This window comes from Physcomitrium patens, chromosome 7 (assembly GCF_059467195.1).
Source record: "Physcomitrium patens ecotype Gransden chromosome 7, ASM5946719v1, whole genome shotgun sequence".
Classification (NCBI taxonomy): Eukaryota; Viridiplantae; Streptophyta; class Bryopsida; order Funariales; family Funariaceae; genus Physcomitrium; species Physcomitrium patens.
In genome coordinates, this window is record NC_143416.1 from 12,985,110 (window position 1) to 13,007,994 (window position 22,885).

A 22,885-nucleotide genomic window follows, 5' to 3' on the forward strand; every position below is an offset into this window, starting at 1 on the left:
AATTATTGAATTAAAAGGAGATTTAATGATATTAAATATTATAGAACTACTATGATAATTAATTACTACTTCTAAAATAGATATTTTATAAATAATGTCTCCAAAAGATAATGGAAAACTATCTATGACTTCTATATGAATAAGTTTTGTTTTCTTTATTAAATATATATTATGTCTTTTAACAAATTTTTCATCTAAAAAATAAGTTGATGCTCTTGAATCTAAGATAGAGTCTTTGTGATGTTTAGGTCCTAAATTAACATCTATTATAAAATAATGAGAGGGTTTTGAGGAAAGAATAGGACCTTTATTAGGTGTTGTATAAGATTCAAGCCACATGGTCTCTATTATAGCTGGACAAACTTGTTTTATGATATATTGTCTTCTTTGAAAATTGCACTTCTCATTTTATAATTACATTGCTTCTTTGGATAGTATTGAGTAGTATGCTTTGATTTTTTACAATATAAACACAATCCCTCTTGACAACAACAAGTTTTTTCTTGTTCAATAAGAGGTTTGAAATATATTGCATCAATTTATATATCTTTTACTTTTAAAGGTATATATTGAAAAGACGTTGGTGTTGCCATTGAATTGTAATAATATTAAGGCCTACTTATATGATTCTTAAACCAAAATTTAAAAAACAATTGTCATACTTTATACTAAAATCAATTGCTTGATTCAATATTTAAGGATCAAATAAATTAAGCATCAATTTTTTTACATCATATTATAATCTATAAAAAAAATTAGCTAATATAGTATTATCTCACTTGATATCAATTGTAATTTGTCAAAATCGTAAAGCATATAATATTAGAGATTGATAGCTTTGTTGCAAAATATAGATCTTATTTATCACAACATAAATTGCATCATATTTTTCAAACATAGATTGAAACTTTGTTGTCATAATACATGAAGTCTTGCTCAAGAGTGCACTGAGGACTTGGCTCTAGAAGTTAGAATAGAAATTTTAATAATAAAATTTAATTCTAATAAAATAATAAATAAAATTTAATTAAATCTTAACAATATTAAACAAGATTTAATCAAATTCAAAGAAACCTTAAAGAAATTACAAAAGAAACAAGAAGAAATTGTAAAGAAGTTGAAAGAAAATCTATAATAAACCTTAAAAGAATCCTTAAGAAGTCCTAAAAAATATTAAAATGATTAAAAATATATCTTAAATAAATTTAAATCAAGTTTTAATTTAATCTTAATTGAAATCCTAATAGACTTCAATCAATTCCTAGACAAATCTTAAATCCTAAATCAAATCCTAAATCAAATTTATAGATCCTAAACCAAATCCTAAATCCTAAACCAAACCTTAGATCAAATCTTAGACCTTAAATCAAATCCTAAATAAAATCTTAGAAAAATCTTAAATCCTAAATTAAATCCGAAATCAAATCCTAAACCCTAAATCAAATTCTAGAACAAACCTTAGATCCTAAACAAAATCTTAATCTTATTCAATCTAATCCTAGTATAGTTTAGAACCTCAATATCTATCAATTGAACTATTGATCTTGCTTAAAAATTTACATACCTTTCAACAATTAAATTGGCAACAAATAAAAAAAAATTGAAGATAATTGCACTCACCAAATAGAAGAAAAATCTTAAATTCTACTTGGTTATTGGCTGGCCTCCTACTCCAATCTCAATGTTGAACTTTTAGTGTCAATATCTCCTTATAAAATTATTCAATTATTCTTAAATTTTACAAGTATATAAAAAATCAAGTCTATTTCCTTCAAATACAAATTTTATTTCAATACAACTAGTAAATTGCTAAAGATCTTAAAAACCCGAACAGTCTCTAAAAGTCTAATTTTTGAGATCTTAACCTAGTTGAAATTCAATAATCTTCAATTCAATCATTCAATCAAGCTCAAACTTAAAAAATATACTTTAAATAGCTATTTTTATAAATCCTCAAAATTTGAACTATAGATCTACTACCAAACTTACAAAATTCTCTAAAATATAATATCTTTTTTATTTCACAAATTCCAAAGTCACCTAAAACAATTATAACTTTGCAAAGCTCTTGGAAAGTCATTACATACTCAATTCCCTCAAAATTAAAGCTTAAAAAAACTTATCAAGTTTGCTCTCAAATACCACTCTTTGATTTATAAAAAAACTCCCGAGTTGCCATAGGTGCTTAATTTTGTGCCTCAGGGTTTGATTTAGATCCAAGTTGATAATTGGTCCTCTTAGGATATCGAATTTTTTTCATTTTGAATTAATTTTTATTCCAATCAATTCTTAACTTCTTCCTATATATGCTCATATTCTTTAATTTTTTAATCTATCTTGTTTTGTCTTATTTATGGCCTTACAAAATAAGTAGAAGCATACTTTGTAAAAAGATAGAATTTAAACCTTTAGTTCTACTTTCTTTTGGAGTATTGTCTATTTTCTAAGATAATTTGCTATAATATTTGAAATAAGATCTTTTATAATAAAATAGATTCTTCACCTTTTTTACCTATTAGTTGTGTTATATTATCACACTACCAAGAAAGCTTCCAAATTGTTCAATATTGAATCATGTCATTCAAAAAAAGGTGAAAACCATGATAACACAGAATCAAATTTGTGATCTTGGAGTTGAATAGTTTTGGAATTGAAGTTCAATTTCAAATTTTACTTAATTAATGAATCCTTAAAAATTTGATCTTATACTATCAAAATTCTATAGGACTTGAATGATGTTCTATTATGGAAAAAGGACATGATTTGGTGCAAATGTTGAAGCAACTCTAATCATTTCTATATTTCTACTTTCTATCATTCTTGTTTTTATTTGTGGTGGTAAATTAAGTTGATTCATTGTAAGTATTAACTTCCTCAATTATTCTTCTATTTTTATCATTGTACTTTTTATTTTGACAAGCTCTACCATAATAATATTTAGAGAAAAAAAAAAGATGTCTAATATTACTTAAGAAAAATAAAAGGAAGAACTTGAGAATAAAAAAATATTAAAAATAATATAAATTTAAAATAAGATAATGTGTAACTTTTAATATACATGTATCTTATCTAAAAAAAGAAAATCCACTTTTAATCAAAAAAAGACAAAGCATTGATATTGTAAGTATACTCTTGTCAATTTTTCAAGGATAAGAACTTGATAAAAGCAAATAAACAAGTGAGATTTTTTCAAAGAAGTATGAAAAAATAGAAATAAAGAAGTATATATATTAAAAAGAAACTGAAATAGCTATGAACAAAAGACAAAAAAACTAAATAATATTGAAATTAGACTAGAAATAAGAAAAGAATTGATAAGAGTGAAGAATGCTTCATTCTTGCCTTTATATATACTATCTAGCTTGGAGCTATGTAGCAATATTCTATAAAACCTCCAAAATGTATTAGCTTTAGACAACATATATCTTAACTTGTAAAGCAAGTTTTTTGTATAGGTGCTACATAATTAGCTTCTTTTATAAGCTACCAACATGTGTGGCACATGGTTAAGTTATTGACCAAGTTTCTAACCTATTAATCAATTAAAAATACATATGAAGTCAAAGTAGGATCTATAAAGCTTTTTAAAAGCTTCTCTAAAAGATATTATAAAATTGATTTAGTTGTATTTATTTATATTTATTTATATTTATTTATATTATATATATAATAATTATAATAAATATATGTCCATTACAAAAAGTTGATACTTTTCATTGACAACATCCAACAAAATTGTTATTGTAAAAGAATTACAATTTAAAAAAGATTGCATTCAATCTTTTATCTTTGTTTATATTTTTTTATATTTGTGATACTAAAAAGATAAAAATCAATAGCTAGCAAATTCAACTTAGCAATTATTATTTGCTGACTTATCAAATGAAATATTTTGATTATCATAGCCTTCAAGAAAATGTAATCAAGATGAAGATCTTTAAGAATAATATGTTCTTTCTTAAATAGATGGCAAGATGTAACGTACTTAGTATCATGACTTTGGAAGAGAATCTTGATGTTTGGTGATTTTATTGGAAGTAAAAATGACTCTTGATGGTATTATAAATATTTTGTTTCAATGAAGTTATGAAAGCTTCAATAATGTTTAAATAACATAGTAGTATTTCTATCCTAAAACAAGATATTATTATTAGCAAAAAAAATCTATCAACTACCTTTCAAGAGAATAACAATCAAGATATGTAGTAAATATAATTTGCTACATCTTAGACTTCCTCAGCATGTAATCACCGCTTCTTATAAAACTCATTCCTAGGAGGGAGAAGGGGGGTAATATCATGAATATACCTATAGTTACTTAGATAATATGAATAGATAGAAATAAATAAAAGTATGTTAATTTGGTAATATCTTATGGAGAAGCTTCTTAAAAGCTTGATAGATGCAGTTTCAACTTTATATATATCTATAGGTGATAAATAGGTTAAAAACTTGGCCAACAGGTTAGCCATGTATCACATGTATTGGTAGCTTGTGGTATAAGCTAATAATATGGCACACTTATAGAAAACTTGCTTTGTAAGTTAAGACATGTGTTTTGTAAATTTGACACATTTTGGAGGTCATATAGAACATTGTTATATAGCTCTTATGTAGATAATATATATATAGAGATAAGAGTGAAGCCATCTTCACTTTTATCAATTCTTTTTTTGCTTCTAGTCTTGTTTCAAGAATCTCTAGTTTTGTAGCCTTTAGCAATAGCCATTCCAATTTTTTATGAAATATATTTACTTTCTTATTTTTAATTTGTCATCTCTCTTTGATTCATTTTTTACTTGTTTATGTATATTCTTTAAATTATTTTCCTTAATAATTAAAAGATCAGAAATGATGAGTTGTTCAACAATATTAAATGACAATAAAGAAAGTTGTTTCAATTTATGTGGCTTGGAATTGTTGACAATGGAGTAGTCAATGGAGTAGTCAAGTAATACCAAGAAAATATAAGCCAAATTAGATACTTTGGTATAATATTTTAAGAAAAGATGGTGTTGCAAAGGATTTTTTCTCCTCCATGATAAATAGAAACCTTAGTAGATCGTTTACTGCTCCATTGTGGAATTTATTTTTTAACCACCACAAGAGTTGAGCCCCGCATCAATTTTCAGACAAATCCTAATGATTTGGTAATAATCCTTGGCCATCTTGAAGTAGTTTGGTCAAAAGATTGTAGTTGCTATTGTATATTAAATATCGTAGAGTTGTTGATATTATCTTAGTCATAACAATGTTTTTGCCTATACCACATGTGGCTAGGTTAATTGTAATTTTGATTCTTTATGGCAATAAAGATTGTCTTTGTTTGTTTAAAAATAAATAAATGTAAATCTTACCAACAATTAAATTTCTAAGTGGTCAATTATAAGCATAAAATGTTGAGTGGTATTAAGTCCAAACAACTTTCTATATTATCATTTATACCTTTAAATAGTACCTACAATAAATTAAAAAAATATATTTATTACATAGTGGACATTATTAGAAGTCTTTTTTTTGTAAATATGGTGATTTTTCTACCGACAAGTTGAGTGAAAAATAAAAACTATCAAATTTTTTACTTAAATTACAAATCATATAAATTTTCCAATTTAGAGAATGAGACAATATATGCATGTTTTAAGCTCTCTATTTTGTTCAGAATGTGATAGATAATAAACATCTTCAATGTAACATTAATGATACAAAATTGATTTATATTTTATTCTTTGAAATCCTTGATTCAATGTTTGCATCATATTAAATAGTATAATCTGTTCTTAAAATATACCCAATAAGGCAAAACAGTAAAACCATTGCAAGCATGTTTATCCAAAGTCATAATTGGCAGTAAGTTATTTTCATTTAATCTACCATGTTTGATTTTTCAGATTTATTCTATGTTGTTTGAATGCAATAATTAAAGAAATTCCATTCAATTCAAGTATTAATTATTTTTTGATTTATTTTTTAAAATCTATCATATCCAAATTCCACAACTTACAACTTATTCATTATGTGTGGTTTGCATACACCTCACATACATTTTTATTTCTTATACATACACTTATATGTATTTTGGGTGCATGTTTATATGACACCTGTTCTAACACACATCTGAACACAAAAATGTCAAATCGTAATTAGAAAACTAATGTACTTTCATAATTCACCTTAAAAACCTCAAAACAAGATTTAAGCAAATCCCGCATTTATTTCACGGTAGTGATGTTTCCAAGTAGCAGTAGAGACATATTTTGTACCAGTTCACTTTTAAGTTTTCTGAAGAGAATCCAAATTGAGCTTATCTACATCCTAAAGCATGCTTTGAGCCCAACTTCTGGCAGCGTTGACGTTTGTCGTTGAATATTCCAATAAACGAATCATCTCCGTCAACAGCTCAGTGATATTCGTCCATGATTTCGTCGGCTTCGTCGCCTTGCACGCATTAGGGCAATGTCGAGTTGCGTCGAAGGTTTTGTCCCGAACCATCTTTTGCTCCAAATTTTGCATCGATCTGCTCGCTTGTTGGCCTTTGTCTCGATTCTGGATCATTAAGTGTTGCAACCTTCTCACCATCACCGGTGCAGCTTCGGTCTTCCAACTATTTCCCTCGTGAGTAAGTTTTAAGCTGCAGCCATGGGGGACAGCCAGTACTCGTTCTCGCTTACCACCTTCAGGTTAGTGCACATCAGTCGGCTTTTGTGACACGGTCCCTTAATTTCTCGACATCGATCAGAGGTATCGATAGATAGTCATGCAACGATTGCGCGGAGTTTAGGTTTAGTGGAATCAGCAGGTCACGCTGGCGTTTGGGTAACTTACGTCCTTGAGTCCTTTTCGGGGGACTACGTTGATTTTGCGCTGCGGTGAGAGTGATCGAATGAAATCGTGTGAGGGTTAAGAGTACACTGGTTGTGAACTTCGTGAAATTGCGCTTAGGGTGTCTCGTTTTTTGCTATTTGCTCGTGATATTGGAATCTGCAGCCGACTGAACAGGTGTGGAATTTGTTTGTTGTGGTTGGGTTGAACAGTCCATCTGGGAAGCTGGTACAAATCGAGTATGCCTTGATGGCTGTAGGTGCAGGTCAAACTTCCCTCGGAATCAAAGGTATTCTTGTGTGTCCTAGGCTTGTTTTGACAGGAAGAGAAGGTGCTTTCCACGTATAAATTTGAGTTCATCTAACTAGTTAAATAATCATATTTTCCTCCCCGTTGGTATCCAGCCTCAAATGGCGTGGTAATTGCGACAGAGAAGAAGCTTCCATCAATTCTTGTTGACGAAGCCTCGGTGAGTTATCTTTCGCAAGTTTTTATTTTATGCGAAACTAGGGTTTTGTATGCTGCTGAACTTCCGCACGGTTGCCACGGTTTCTTGATCGCCAGTGATTTCTTGCATTACCATAAGGTACAGCTTCGAAATATTTGCTTCAGCGTATTCAAATTTGTGAATAGTTGCTGATGATATCCTCTTTATTCTCAGATTAATAAAATTCAGTCATTGACCCCAAACATCGGAGTTGTCTACAGGTTAGTGCTTTTGTCTGATATTCAGGATCGAGAGTACCCATCTAGTCTTTCTAGTTTCACTTTTTGATTTATCAACAGAAAAAAGCATTGTTCTCAAACACCGGATTTTCTGCATGTATAAATAATATGAGCAGTTTGATTTCGTTCAATGCATTTCGTTGATCACTCTAAATTTTTATTTCCTTATTTTTTTTAATAACAATCTAACGTGGTCTGAATTTTCTATCCTTGAGACTTAGTTCGTTTGATTTCAATGTGGGACTGGTCGGAGGGTGTTCCACACGAATCATCCTGAAGAACGTATCATTCTAGTTTGATCTTTCTGGAACCTTGTGCGCCATTCTGATTTTACCCTCATTACTTACATCGTAGTCATATATGTGGGAGGTTTCAGCGGTATGGGTCCCGATTCTCGTGTTTTGGTTCGCAAAAGCCGGAAGCAAGCACAAACATATCAGCGACTTTACCAGGTTTGAGATTATCCATCTTTGCGATTGCATGTCTGATCCTGTCTGGGGACCTGATTGGTTACTCTTTCTCAAATGGACTTTACTTTTGTATAATGATGTGTTCCAAGCTGACGCAAATTTTGGTACCGTCACTCGGACTCAATAAAATGTTCACAGAACGGTTGTTTTGTTCACATATTTGCCACTCTCTTGTAATGGATGCAGGAACCTATTCCATTGTCACAGTTGGTTAGAGAGACAGCTGCAGTAATGCAGGAGTTTACACAATCAGGGTGTGAATTTCTGTCATTCGTTTTTGAGATGGCCTCAGTAAAGCTCGGATCTTAAGATTTGTATTGATACTTTCAAGATATTGAGATATTAAGAACAATAGACTTGGTGATTTTCGTGGATTTATCGCGACGAGATGCTGGATGACAACTGGTTAAATAGGTCGGGGAAATGCTGGTTAGAAGGCTTGTTGTAAGTAGTACTTAGAAAACATTGTTTTAAGGAGTCATTGGACCTATTTCTGGTGAATCCTAAGAATACAAGCTGCCATTGATTATGCAGGGGAGTGAGACCTTTTGGTGTCTCCTTACTGATGGCTGGCTTTGATGATAACGGCCCCCAACTTTATCAGGTAAGTTTTCCTTTTCTGGTTCTTAGCACGCAGCCTGTGTCCCTAATAGTGTATGTTTTTCTAATTTCAATGAGTGCAGGGTCGACAAGACCTGTCCCTTTTTTTCTCTCTTCTTTGGTGCGCACGCATCCGCGTTTACTGATGCTATGATGTAGCCTCTCGTGTGATTTATTCCAAGAATTCTGCATGTTGCGGGTTAGGGCCATGTCATTTACAATTAGGAGCTTATTCTTTTTACGGTTAATTCGATGTAAACATGATATTAAGTGCAGGTAGATCCATCAGGATCATACTTCTCATGGAAGGCATCAGCAATTGGCAAGAATGTGTCTAATGCGAAGACTTTCTTAGAGAAAAGGTCGGTCCTTTCCATACGTTGCACTCTGTTTTCGATTCTGTAGTCTACGATGTGGTAGAATGCAGGATGAGTTTTGAACGAGACGATTCGTGTCATATTTAATATGAGATAGTGACTCATTCGAGAGGCATACTGTTACAAGCAGGTATTCTGATGACATGGAACTCGAAGATGCTATTCACACTGCGATTCTGACCTTGAAGGAAGGGTAAGTCGTATGTTCAGAGGTTGAATTGCTGATTACATGTCTCCGACGTATATTCTATCATGGAAAATAATTCTGAGTTTGATTTGTGCGGGTCAATTTCAAATTTCTAACACTTACACGTGACAGCTTTGAAGGTCAAATATCGGGGAAGAATATCGAGATTGGCATCATAGATGAGAAGCGTGTTTTCAAGTAAACCTCGCCTCCTTTCTACCTTTATTATTGTTACGCTCCATGCTTAGGCGCCCGAGTTTTCACATGTGACTGCACGCTTGCTATCTGTTGAGTTGTACTCAAGAGGATGCAGTCTTGGAATCTGAGATTGAGTTATACGTCGTTTTGTCTGCAGAGTTTTGACTCCAGCTGAAGTGGAAGACTACCTTGCTGAAGTAGAGTAATTTTGCTAGAAATTGAATCAATTGTTCTGGTGTATAGAAGATGCATCTCTTGACAAGTTGGTTGTTAGAGGACCGGTTCTATTCATTTGGATGTCGGTTCTTACTGAGAAGCGGGTAGAACATTATAAAGGTTAACAATTCTAAATCAATGCAGTCACATCATTTGCTAGTTGTGTCGTTAAAGACCACCCTTCAACTCCATTCACATGGGAACGAATACTCACATCGCAGGTTAATTATCGTCAGGTTATTTCCTAAGACTGCTACTGAAACTTTGGAATCCATTAGAGGACTGTGGAGGTGATTTATCATTTTGCCCCCGAAAACATGCACGCCTAGAAAAGTCCCAGCATTGCCATATCGAGCGACCGTAATATTGCTTGAAGAATATGCTAAGTATTTTAATTTACTATTTTTGACATATGCTGGGGCGGTGGCGCAGTTGGCTAGCGCGTAGGTCTCATAGCTACGAGAAATCCTGAGGTCGAGAGTTCGAGCCTCTCTCGCCCCAAACCTTTCTACTCGGAGGATCACATTTAGTTTTATTTCACGGTTTGATTTTGGAAGGTTTAAAATCAAAACGTTCTTCACAGATTCATAGTGTTTAACGAATTAGTATAATAAGTAATAAATAATTAATTAAACTAAAAATAGAACCACCGTAACAAGTAAGGATATTTTTTTATGTTGAGTGCACATACTGAGAGAGAGAGAGAGAGAGAGAGAGAGTAGAATGAGCATCATTTTTGCATTTTTTACAATATTATTTATCACAAATTTGTACACGTGGACTGCAGTGTTAAAAATAAATAAATAAATGTGACGGTTTTAATAAAGTTCAACTGTTCCTGTAAACACAGCAAGGCATGCTTTAATGTAGGTGATGCTGTGAGTCTCCTACAACTCTTCCTTTCCCTTCCCTTCCCTTCCCCTCCCCTCACTTCACTTCTCTTCCTTTGGCGCTGTCATCAAACATCTCTCTTCACCAAAACTGCAGAGCAAGTTCAGAACATTCAAATGCTGATTTGACTGGGGCAGACCTTCCTTCCTTCCTTTCTTTGTCTGATGAACTACTACACACCTCTGCTGTTGCACAGTTTGTCATAACAGATCCTGTGAGCCCATCACTGGCAAGACCACCAGTCAACACCAGTTTCGAACCATTATCCCCCCCCCCCCTTTGTAAAAGACAACAACATGGCAATGTGGAAAGCAGAGATGAGCATTGAACAGACTTCAGCAGAATTGAGAGTTTGGCCATTTGAGGAGAGAACCACATCCTCGATCATGGCATGTCCTGAAACTGGCAGTAGAGAGGGAGAAGCCTTGATGAGCTTTGAAGACAAGAGGGAAAAAGCATTGAAGAGGGACAGTGGGGCTTTCATGAAGTTTGGGAGACGAGAGGGAGCAGCTTTGAAGAGAACTTTAAAGAGAATTTTAAAGAGAACTTTAAAGAGAATTTTAAAGAGAACTTTAAAGAGAATTTTAAAGAGAACTTTAAAGAGAATTTTAAAGAGAACTTTAAAGAGAATTTTAAAGAGAACTTTAAAGAGAACTTTAAAGAGAACTTTAAAGATAACTTGATGACGTTTTGAAGAGGAGAGAGAGAAGCTTTGAATAAGCTTTGAAGATATGGATCCAGTTCTTCGAACACACAGCCACCACCTTTATGGTGTAAAAACCTGCCAAACTGGACCAAGCATGGGCATTCAACAAGCAGTGGCCCTGCTATTCATCTCAACATTAGTTTAGCAGTCTTTGTGCCCTAGTGTACCACTGACTTCGATACTAGAATGTGGGTTTTGCCCACATCCAAACTTTTTTGTGTGCCAAAGTCTGCTGTGAATTCTACTGAGGGTTGACTCTTACACGGTCTCTTCCATCTCATTAGAAACTGAAATACAAATACCAAATAGTTCACAATTTCTGGTACGCTGATAAAATAATCTAATTTAATATAACCTTGTTTTTTTAGGTTGAGTAAAGGTGCAAATATATGTTCTAATTTAAGACATGTATTATGATATTCTCAATATATACATATAAAACAAACACGATCTAAAAATTTAACAATCCAAAAAAAGTTTTCAAGTCATTTTTGAAACCAGAAAAACTCACGAATGAGGAGTTGTTTGATTAATATGGAAGAATGTTTATTTTCTTTTACTACTAAAATTATATAATTAAACCGAGGTATAATACAAGTTACCTTAATTTTGTGCAATCTCATGATTTATACATACATAACTATAAATTTGCAGTTCATGTACAAACTCACAAGCACCAGCCTAGTGGATATGTCAACTCTTATATGTTTTTTATTAGAAAAAATTAAATATATTCAGTCAAGCAATAATTTAGATTACAATTTAAACAAAATAAAACAATGTACAAGCTTAATTTAATACAATTTGTTATTCTTCAAATTGCACCACTCTATCACACATTAATTACATAATTTCCAAATTTTAAGTCATTTCAACACATCTGAAAAAATAATAATAAAAAAATAAATAAACGAATTCAGAATATTTCAAAAGTACTCTGATAAACACAAACTTATGAACAGGGCACTAATCACTGACCAAGTTTGGAGCATCGACGCGGAATACGGTGCCATCATCCGGCAGTATTAGGTACCACATGTGTCGACCCATGACCGTATTACCCATACCCGCTGTATAAAGATACTCTATAGTACACCGTATCCAGGGGAATATAAACTTTGTTTTCCACGTTTTGAAACAAGGCAGAGGGGTGGGGGGGGGGGCTAGGGCAGCCAAAAGCACAGGAAAAATGGCTGACCCCCGGAAAGAAATGAAACCGGGCAGGAAACGGGGAGCTGCTGCCTGCTCGCCTGCCCGTCTTTACGTGACGTTGTTATTCCCCTCCCCGGGGGTTTTCTTTTGCGCTCCGTATCTTTTGCTTTTTCATCCCGATAATGAGGGTCACCAGGTGAGGGAGTGCTAGTGGTGTCAGGGAGGGAGGGAAAATAAAAAAAGGAGAGCAACCCCATTCCCACTCGATTTAATGTGCGTGCTTGTGCCTGCCCATCTGGATGGCCCGGCCTTGGGGCACGCGCCCTAATCCACTTCCTCCTCCCTCCCACACACCTCACCACCAAATAATTAATCACAATAATAAAATACACGAATTACATAATTCGTGTACTTTTATTACATAATTACATTTGTTTAATATAGATCATAAGGGAATCACGAGTGGGTGAAATTCTCGCAAGTAATGGGGAAGAAAACTCTGATTTTTAGTTTGGGTTTTCTAAATTTGAGAAAATGGGTATTAGCGAGAGAGAGAAAGAGAGAGAGTAAAGGAGAGTTTCTGTTGATTTTTTTTTGTTTTTTGGGTTTTTCCCCTCCTTTCTCAAAGTGTCACTTAACTTAGAGTGGAAGGCAAAACTGAGAAGGAGGGAAAGGAGCTTTACCCTTCTGACAGGAGTTTTCTTTATGGAGGAAAGTGGGGGGGGGGGGTGTGTGTGTGAGTGAAAGGAAGCCAATTTTAAGAGCAGGAACAAATCCCACCCTCCTTTATTTGAGGCTCTGCCAGAGTGTCCATGGCCTCCCTCTCTCTCTTCAACTCTTCCTTTTTCCCTCCCTTGCTCTTACCCCCCTTTCCAAGGCATGCCTGCCAGGTTTGAAATCCCCAACCACCCCTTCCAAGGCCGCCCCTCCCTCCCTCCTCTTGGACTTTACAGTTCCCGGAGGGTAAGGGAGCGGGCCCCACGTTTTTTTCTAATCACGCTTCTCAGCCTCTAGATTAAGCGCCTTGTAGGAAGGTGGGTTTGGGTTTCGTGTGCTTAGTTAGCCAGTGTCCATTTCCATAGCTTGGTTGTTGGCCTTTGCCCTACTTCTTTTTTGGTCTAAATTCTTACTTGGAGTGCTAGTGGGTATTGGAGAAAAAACGATTAAAATTTATAATATGGTGTGTTCTCACAGTGATCCATGTTTCTATATTTTTCAGATCCCTGTGTGTCCCAATTTGGGAATTTGAAATATTGGCAAACAGCCACTTGTCTGAGTCTATTTGGTGTGGACAACCAGCAAGGCACTCTTAAACCATCTTTAATAGAATAAAGGGAAAAATACAGACTCTATCGCAAGTAGTACACAAGAATATTTGTTTATGCTTGCAAAAGAATAAACAAGGTAGCTTTTCAACTTCAACTACAATGTTTTCTGCAAAGGCACATGACAGTGACACACAACTCCGCTAGATTCCACCATTTGTTTGAGGTAAAACACAATAAAATAGCAAATGGTGGAGTTAGAACAGATGTATAGTTTCCATAATATGCATCTATACGAATAGTCCACACATTCTGCACATATGTCAAGGATAGTACGGGAAGAAAAACAGTGCACTACTACAATAGTTTGAAAACTAGAATTGCATCAACTTCACAGCAAAGAAAGAGAGATCGAATTCATAGAATACAAGAAAGTTTGAGTATTTGATATGATATCAACCAATGGCTTGAGGTTATGTTTAACCATGATACTAATCAAACTACGAAGCTGCAATATTTCTAATTATACTACAATCGAAGAGAGGCAAAATTCTCGAGTATTAAGTGGAGGGCAACCCAAAGATTATCCAATGAACTACCACACCCAGTCTGGTTTGTTCTGGTTTTCCTCCAATTGGCGGCATCCAGTTCTTGTTGGCGGCATCCGTTTATGATCCTCCAGCTACAGCTCCCCTCCTCAATGCGGTCCCTTCCCTTTCCCTAAATCCAATAACCCCGCAGGATTACCCCCTTAATCCACGATTAGAGCTAATCGGACCCAGATCTCCGACACACAACTGAGCCCATTCATGAGACGCCAGACGCCGCGAATCCCATGGATGATGCCCAAGAGTGTCGGTCCCAATGAGCTCCTCCCCCCTCTCCCCCCGCAGTCGTTTTCATGTCCTTTATGTATAAGTAGCATAGATGCGAAAACTCTGCTTGGTTTCGTATTCGTCTGCCTGGAGGGGAGGAGCCCATTAAAGTACTGAGAGCTGCCGATTACAGAGAGGCTGAAACCTGTCGGTGTGTGAGCGGGAGGGAGGAAGTGAGTGAGTGTATCTCTCGTGAGAGTGAGGGTGATGGATGGGTGACGCAGGAGTGGAGTTTGTGTTTGAGAATGTGATTGAGAGCTGCTGCCCATGTGATTCGATCGATCAATTCTTGCTGATGCGTGTTTGGTGCGACAGAGAGAGAGAATGAGAGCGTGGGGGAGGGAGTGATGGATTAGTCGAAGAAGCAGCATGATGCCTAGAGAATGAAGCAGTGAGGATGTCTGTGAGTAGTTTGTGGCAGTGTTCGATTGGGAGTGCAGTCGTTCGGGGTCGATTTGGTGGTTTTGTACTCGAGTTAGTTTGGTAGTGAGAGGAGGGGGTGCAATTAGTGGGACGTTTGAGGGTCGTTGGAGTGGTTTTGAGTTTTTGGGTGTTCAATGTAGTATGTTGTGATGAGGAGCCAGTGAGTGGAGGGACGCTTCATTCTCTAGGCTGATTTGCATGTTTTTTTTTTTTTTTTTTTTTTTTTTTTTCTTTGTGGGGTGGGTGGGGGTGTTGAGTTGCTAGGTTAGTCGGGTGGGAATATTGTGAAGAGTTCGAAGCGATTTTGGGGGTTGGAGTCGGCTGTAAAGGGATGAACGATGGAGAACTATGAGAAGCTAGAGAAGATCGGCGAAGGAATGTATGGGAAAGTGTACAAGGCGCGTGACAGAAGAACAGGGGCGCTGGTGGCGCTGAAGAAGATTAAGATAGAGAATGAGGAGGAAGGCATTCCTGCTACGACATTGCGAGAAGTATCTCTGTTGCAAATGCTTTCTAAGTGCATCTACTTCGTTCGGTAATTCGTGTTCTGGCTCTCGAAAACCCAATCCCCTCCCCCAAGGATTCGGCTCAATTTGGACTTGTTGCCCTGTGGGCGTATTTGGGAACGTTGTTTTGGATTGTCACTGTGGCGAACTGGCGTCATCGGTGAAGTCAATGCCTGTGACATCCTTTGTGTTACCTTGTTTGACATAGGTTATTAGGCGTGGAGCATTTACACAAGAATGGGAAGCCAGCGTTGTACCTGGTTTTTGAGTACATTGATACAGACCTCAGAAGGTTTTTGGATCTGTCGTGGCCGGGCCTGGACAACCCACTTCCTCAAAATACGATTAAGGTCAGTGAAAACCTTCCCTTGTTTTAGCTTGTTGATGAATTTGAGGGGTGGAGGTACGGTGCCTTGAAACATAGCACAAAACGATTATTTGTTTCAAGTCTGCAACACTTCAATTACTTCTAGCCGTTGCAGATAATATATGTGTAAGCAGTGCTTAGTGCTAGTGTTTTTCGTTGTCTAAATTTTAAACTGCCGGGCCAAACCATCTTTTAACCAAGGATTTATTCCCTCCAATGTTTCTTGAATGGGTGTAGAGCTTTGTGTACCAATTGCTGAAAGGGGTTGCTCATTGCCACAGCCACGGAGTAATGCACAGGTATACCGGCGACGACACCATATCGCATCTCAAAGTCCGAAAGGGCGGGGTCTCTAGCCTTCTGTTTGAAGTCTGGATACATAGCTTAGGTTCTGAAAAGGGAGTGTTGTAACACTCAGTTGTATTGAGTTTATTCATGTTGTAGACGTGTTCTTGGACTTGATTTTCACTCAATTTTCGCCTCTTTTTCAGAGATTTGAAGCCTCAGAACCTCCTCGTCGATTGGAGCAAGGGTCTGTTAAAAATTGCGGATCTGGGCTTAGGAAGGGCCTTCACTGTTCCGGTCAAGAGCTACACCCACGAGGTCGGTTTCACTCGTGACTCAACTTGTGCCTCAGTATTGCAACCAATACGAAAATGCACTATATATTTATCACTCTTTAGGTGGTAAAGTACTCAATCCCTTGTTTGGCCCTGCAGGTTGTCACGCTGTGGTACCGTGCCCCCGAAATCCTGCTGGGAGCCTCTCATTATTCAACACCCGTGGACATGTGGTCTGTAGGATGTATATTTGGTGAGATTCCGTGTGTACTCTCTGATACTCTTCAAAAGCTTTGAGTACTTCAAGTCCCGGCATCCTGACTGTGTGATGTCCTTTGGTGTAGGTTGTATGTTTGTCTTGATGTCGCTACCATTCAATGACCTCAATTTTTTCTATCTGCTGCATGCTTGTAGCTGAGTTGTGTCGCAAGACGCCTCTGTTTCCAGGGAATTCTGAACTCCAGCAACTTCTCTACATTTTTCGGTGAGGAATTTTCCTATCTATCCTTGTGAAATTCTTGAGTTTGTACTGTGGTTACACTCGACCACTTTCCGTAGGCGTTAGTCTGGTCATGACCCATTCTAAGGGGGTAAGCTGAGCTAAATCTTGATGCTCATCATTGATTTGGTTTGTTGCAGGTTATTAGGAACACCAAATGAGCAAGTATGGCCTGGTGTAACTACACTACGGGACTGGCATGCCTACCCACAGTGGAGAGCTCACGACATTGCACAAGCTGTGCCAGGAATCGAACCAAGTGGTGTCGATCTTCTCGATGTAAGTGTCTTGTACTTGAAATCGTAAATTGAACTCTATTTATATTTATTGTTAGTCTTCCTTGCGTACCAAAACCAAACGCTTCTTCGCTATGCTCCTGTACGCTGATGGCATAGTTTCTGGTTTGCAGCGCATGTTGCAATACAACCCAGCGAATCGAATTTCAGCCAAGGAAGCTCTGATCCACCCTTATTTTGATAACCTCGACAAGTCGCAGTATTAAGTGTTTGTAAGCAAGGAAAGATATCAACCATTAGATAAATTCTTAACCATTTAACTCCATTCTTTACATGCGGAAGAATTACTCGTAGCCAATGAAGATATGTTGGGGTCGACCATACGTGACAAACGCCCCATTGGATTCTTCAGTAATTCCCATGCTCATTCGCTATGGCAGATTCCTGCATCGTTAATAATCGAATCCTCTACATAGAGAACTCGAGTGTAACATAACCTTTTCAATTCTTTTTGATGCCAAGTAAGATGTTCAGTACTGAACGCGTAGAGATAAAAGCTGTTCACACGCTTCTTACTCATTCTTTCCACTATGATTCGAAAGTGGTATAACTATTTGATTTAGAAATGTACTCACTAATTCAGATCATTCGATTAAAGATTTTACTGCAATTTTTATTGCAATTTGTATTCAGTTTCCAAAGGACCTCACTTATCTTTGGCAGTGATGGGTTTAAGCAATAAAATCTTTTCTTATCGGGTTCTACAATTGCAGAACTCTCTATTGATTTGTCTACTGCGGAAGGCAGTGTCAACCTTTCTTTCTACATCCTAATGGTGGAGGGTCCAGATTAAAGAAGTCTGTATTACAGGCCTTAGGTGCCTTACAGATATTTATTTTGGAAATCTGATATCCTAAAACTCTCTTCATGAACCCTTATCTCCACTCCAACTGATGTTCACAAAAAGTATGTATTTTTTATAATCGGTGATCCAGTACGAGCCAGGAGATGGCCTTCCAAATTTAGAACACTTTGAGCAATACAGATTCACTTCAGGTATTGAATAAGGATGCCTTCTTTTGAAGTCGAGCAATATGAGTGAAATCCCGTTGCACTGTAACTACCCACAGTCAGTCACCAACAAAATCTTCCCCCCGCAAGCGGTTTATGTACCAGGAATGATCCGCTTCGTTCGCTGCTTCGCTGTTTTCCAACAGATTGGTATGTAAGGCTGACAGCAATACTGTAAGCAACACTGCCACGATCCATATTCCAAAACGCGTGGAGAAGCACACGGGTGTATGATAATTTGGGCCACAGTTGGTAACTGCGAGATTCCCATACCTACTTAAAAATTACGCGTATCCAAACCTTTGACAAATCAATGAGTAAGGGAACAGATGCCATCATGTGGAACTCTTGATAAGTTTTGGTTAAGTGAACCCGACCTGAACAGCTGTAGAATATCTGCATTCAGTTGATCCCTAATCTAACCGTAGAAATATATTCATGCACTTATTAGTAACCTGCTCTGAAAACCTTTCAACTGATTTCATCCTACCCCAGCGTCTCACCAGCTGACATGTGGTCAATTAACCCTAAACTTTGTAATGCTCGAAACATGTTGAGGAGATCTCAATGGGGTTCAACGCTTGATTGTTGACAGAACTAAAATAAAGTTCAGAGATAGTTCCAAAACCGACGCTGCAAAGTCCCCAAAGGAGTAGCATCGTCGCCTGCAGCCGGATACGGAATTTGGGTGGAAGATTATATGAGAGTATGGCCAGCCAACCCTACTCATTAAGGCTTGAGATTTAAAAAGGGCTGGTACTTATTCATTAAATTCTATGAAGGAGATGTTTCAACCTGACATCTAGCACATCACTCAGCAACTTGAATATGACGTGGGCATAAAAGAAAAATGCATGATTTAGGCTTTCATAGGATCCTCCCGCAAACGTTCAGATTCGTGGACTTCTTTAAGCTTTTTATCTGCAAGAACTTCCTCAGCTTGCTCTGCCGCGACTACTTCCTCTGAAGCAGCTGATTCTCGCTCCAACCTTTCGATTGTCTCTCTTTCACGGGCCTGTTCCTCCTGCCATTCCCGTTGAAGGTCATCCTCTTCTTCTTTATCATCACGCTCCTCAAATTCCTTCTGGGCAGCCATGGCTTTGACAATAGGATCCCGAAGATCAGCGATGAGTCCTCCACCTACTAGGTACTCCTTCTCATCACCTATAAGGTAAACCCGGTGATCAACACCTGCTGTTGGGATGTCTACTGCAAGCAACTTAAAATCATACTGCACATTTCCCAGATGCAGACGAAGGATAAAATATCAGTAAAGGCGAATTTGACATTCGAATCCCTCCTTTAGAAACGTTTTCACATCCACGCAAACTGAACTATTTCAAACTCAGGTTTAACTAATACAAACTATTTACTTATTTATTTGATTTTGCATCAGTAACAACACAAAACGACAAAGACAAACGTGAGAGAGAACAAGACTAATAACAGATAATCAATAGCAAGAAGGCAATCAGACCTGGCCTTTCTTCTTCTTAACTTCGATACTCACAAGACCTTTCCTCTCTGCACCAGTGATAGGAAATATGATAAAACACCGCTTGTTGCTAAGTCGGGGCTTGAAGCCTTTAATTCGTAGACCGCCCCCAGACATGACATAGGCACGCAAATCGGTCCCTGTTAATGGCGCACCCATTACTTCTAAGACTGGTGCTGAGGTATTCAGTTTTCTCATTGCAATCCGGTATACAGCGTCTGGATTGATCGATACCCTAGACCTCATCCAAACTCCCTGAGATCATCAACGTGTCTATTAGGTCGCACAACATAGCTTAGTTCGGGTTTAGGGTTTTGGACGTTTCAGGTTCAAGTGCCACTCAAATTATAGCATCAAGGCTCTAAACTTCAAAAGTGCCATTGCAAAAACATACGAAGGGATGTTGAATTCAGATGTCCACCTATGCCATTGCAAGACTAGCAGAAGGCAACGATCACTGCTAGAGACAAAAATACCACGCAACTTTAAGTACCCAACAGTGGTGGAAGCAATCCTATGTCATTCTTCATCTCCAACCTGAATATCAGAATGCGGAAAATCAGAAAACGAGGAATGGGCTTACCCCTAAGGTAACCATGGCAGCGGCAAGAGCCAGGAACCCAAACTTAGCCATGCCCTCAGAAAGGCTGACGAACGTGCTGGCGATCCCAAACATAAGCCGCCATAGGATCAAGCAAACCCCGAATCCCACAGCCCCGACCACAACCAAATAATTCCGCTTCCAGAAAGCTTCCAACTGAAGTCCCAGCGCCTCCCTGTATCCAATCACGGTCTTTCTCGCGGTATTCACAGGCTTCCAAACGCTCAATTCGGGTACCGTCGCCGATGCAGCACCAGTCCCCTTCGGCATAACTGACTCCTTCACCTTGCCAGTCGCACCCTTGAGCCGATCCCGCAAAGAAGATAGGTTGTACTCACGCCGCCCTAGCGACACCGGCCCCTGGTGCTGAGCCCGCTCTCCTCCGAAGCTCCCCCCCTTCTCTCCAATCCATTTGGCCACCCCGCTGATCCCCCTCCTGCTGCTGCTACCAATTCCAAACACAGACTCTACCTCCAAATTCCACCCAGCCTTCCTCAACCCTGAAATTCTCCTCGACCCATCCTCCACTACTGCTGCATGATGAAATGGCGAGGCCTCCACCACAGTCCTCCTCCTACTCCTCAGGGCAATGAGGTAGTCCGCAGCTAGCGACACCCCTTTCCGCCGAGCCAACATCGCCATTTCGCAACCCTACAACAGATTCGACACACTCATCATCTCATCCCCCTCACCAAAACCAGGACCAACAAAACTTGGATAAAAAAACACACAACCCCAAAACAACTAAAACACCCAAAATTCGCGTCCAAGAAATGTGAAATACCCATTTGGAAAGCTCGGAAAACAGTGAAGGAGTGGGGAAAGGGTGGTTACCTTTTGCTATTGGTGACGATGAGGAGCGAGCGATGGATCGATTAGGACATGGCCGATGAAGCTGAAGCTGAAGAAGAAGAAGGGAAGGATTGCAACATCATCGCGGACAACATCATCGCAGAGGTGTTGTGTTGATGTTTGTGGGTTTGCAACATCGACAAACATCGATGGATTGTTTGTTTGGTCGCAGAAACCTCGTTCGTTGCTCTGACAGACTACGCCATTCTCACCCATTCCACATCCAGAAGCTCTTGTTTTCAGCCCTAATTTTATTTATTTTTTATTTAAAAACACAAAATGGGGTGTAACTGATGGTTAGATAAGTATGTGATGTAAAGAACACACCTACTTACATCCAAACACCCTTGGTGGTTCAAAGTAGAGCTTAAGAATAAGTGTTGTATAAAATCATATACAAACCAACTCTAACAAACACATTATGTTTTTGTATCACATCATAGATGTATTAAGTTGAAGTGTGGAACTTTTGAATACTTTTTAATAGTCATGTGTGTTCTAACATCTCTCATGTTTTTGCCTCTTTATAACTTGTTCAGTTTCTTATAATAAATTTTGTGATTATTTAATTTTCCATTTTGTTTCATGTGATTTTTTTACAAAAATTTGTATCTATTTAATTAGCTTTATTTGTTATTTTTTAAATATAATCTGTTTTATTTTATTTTAGAAAATGTAAGGGAATTTTATTAAACCTCAATTGTAAATAGTCATTGATTCTTTAACTAAGATTGAGTGTTGCAAAATTGTTTTTGAATTAGATAGGACATTACAAGTATCAATAATAATAAAAAAAAAATCACCAAAATCCCTTTTTAGATTTCTAATTTGTTTAAGAAATATGTAGGCCAATCTAGATTCTTCTTACTTTTGTATATTTTTAAAGTTGTGAAAAAATATTTGTTGCTAATACAACATATATCAAGAACAATAAATAATTATGTTGGAATAGATGAGGGTTTTTTACATAGTTATTATTGTTCTTTAGTATCAAATACACTACATAAACATTGCTTCTTTGCAAGCCTTGAATTGAAACCAAACATTCTTTCAATAAAAAAGAATCAAGTTAAAAAATATTATTTAATTAGAGTTATGTAAATTCCTAGTTTGATAATTGCTACTAATTATATATTTGCTCAACTTTCTTGCACTAGTCATTAGATTTATTTTAGAGGATTAATAATCTACTTTAAAATTTAACACAAAATTCTTTGTTAGTTTATAGAATGGTTTGATATTCTACTAACTATCTTTTTAAACTTTTATTCTTTGAGCCCCTTAAGTTATCTTAAACTTTCAATTTAATTCTCAAAATTTAATTAAAAAAATAATTCAAGATTTCAAGTTAATTGAGATATCATTTTTAATTTTTTACATTTTTTTTTAAAAAATATTCTTAGATATTAAAATATTTTAAAGTAGCATCTACAATTTCTTGTGTATATGATATAAATTAAATTTGGTTGGTATTTGCTATTTATATATGTATTTAATTTAGTGATTTCTTTTAGATTGTATACATATTTTTATAAAAATAAAAATAGATTCCAAAAGATGAGCATGTTCTAAATCTATTCTCATTTTATGAAGAATACTAGATCTACAAAGATAATTGTCTTAGTACATGTTCTAATTCCAATTTTTAATCTTATGATCTCTTAGAAGTTGTAAATTAAAATCTATACAAAATCTAGCTCTAGTTTTCTTAGAATTATTGAACATCAAGAATCATTTGAATATCAATTCTACCAATATAAAAAAAAAATTATCTATTTTTCTAACAAATT

The 22,885-nt window shown here is 36.5% G+C and overlaps 3 protein-coding genes and 1 non-coding gene across 5 annotated transcripts; 3 read left to right on the forward strand and 1 right to left on the reverse strand.

Moving 5' to 3' along the window:
- Positions 1–6,494: 6,494 nt before the first annotated feature.
- On the forward strand, positions 6,495–9,755 carry LOC112284331 (proteasome subunit alpha type-2-A). The gene is made up of 11 exons (XM_024524043.3): positions 6,495–6,680; positions 7,035–7,111; positions 7,227–7,291; positions 7,484–7,530; positions 7,925–8,000; positions 8,205–8,272; positions 8,553–8,622; positions 8,895–8,980; positions 9,126–9,188; positions 9,315–9,380; positions 9,538–9,755. The coding sequence occupies exons 1-11, from the start codon at positions 6,640–6,642 to the stop codon at positions 9,584–9,586; spliced, it is 708 nt and encodes a 235-aa protein (XP_024379811.1). The 5' UTR covers positions 6,495–6,639; the 3' UTR covers positions 9,587–9,755.
- A 258-nt stretch (positions 9,756–10,013) lies between these two features.
- On the forward strand, positions 10,014–10,097 carry TRNAM-CAU (transfer RNA methionine (anticodon CAU)). Its single transcript is given in 2 exon segments — positions 10,014–10,051; positions 10,062–10,097. It is a non-coding gene; the product is annotated as a tRNA-Met (tRNA).
- Positions 10,098–15,119: 5,022 nt separating this feature from the next.
- On the forward strand, positions 15,120–17,858 carry LOC112284929 (cyclin-dependent kinase B1-1). Of its 2 annotated transcripts, none has more exons than XM_073535374.2 (8): positions 15,120–15,443; positions 15,623–15,764; positions 16,019–16,080; positions 16,273–16,384; positions 16,501–16,594; positions 16,789–16,825; positions 16,981–17,119; positions 17,250–17,858. In XM_073535374.2, exons 1-8 carry the CDS (start codon positions 15,247–15,249, stop codon positions 17,340–17,342), a joined length of 876 nt encoding a protein of 291 aa, XP_073391475.1. In that variant the 5' UTR covers positions 15,120–15,246; the 3' UTR covers positions 17,343–17,858. The 2 variants fall into 2 exon arrangements, with proteins under 2 accessions (XP_073391475.1, XP_024381087.1); XM_024525319.3 differs by having other exon boundaries at positions 15,122–15,443; positions 16,756–16,825.
- Positions 17,859–18,461: 603 nt separating this feature from the next.
- LOC112284928 (uncharacterized) lies at positions 18,462–21,239 on the reverse strand. The gene is made up of 4 exons (XM_024525318.3): positions 21,078–21,239; positions 20,226–20,894; positions 19,625–19,897; positions 18,462–19,378 (listed from the first exon to the last, which is right to left on the reverse strand). The coding sequence occupies exons 2-4, from the start codon at positions 20,883–20,885 to the stop codon at positions 19,007–19,009; spliced, it is 1,305 nt and encodes a 434-aa protein (XP_024381086.1). The 5' UTR covers positions 20,886–20,894; positions 21,078–21,239; the 3' UTR covers positions 18,462–19,006.
- Between the last annotated feature and the right edge of the window lie 1,646 nt (positions 21,240–22,885).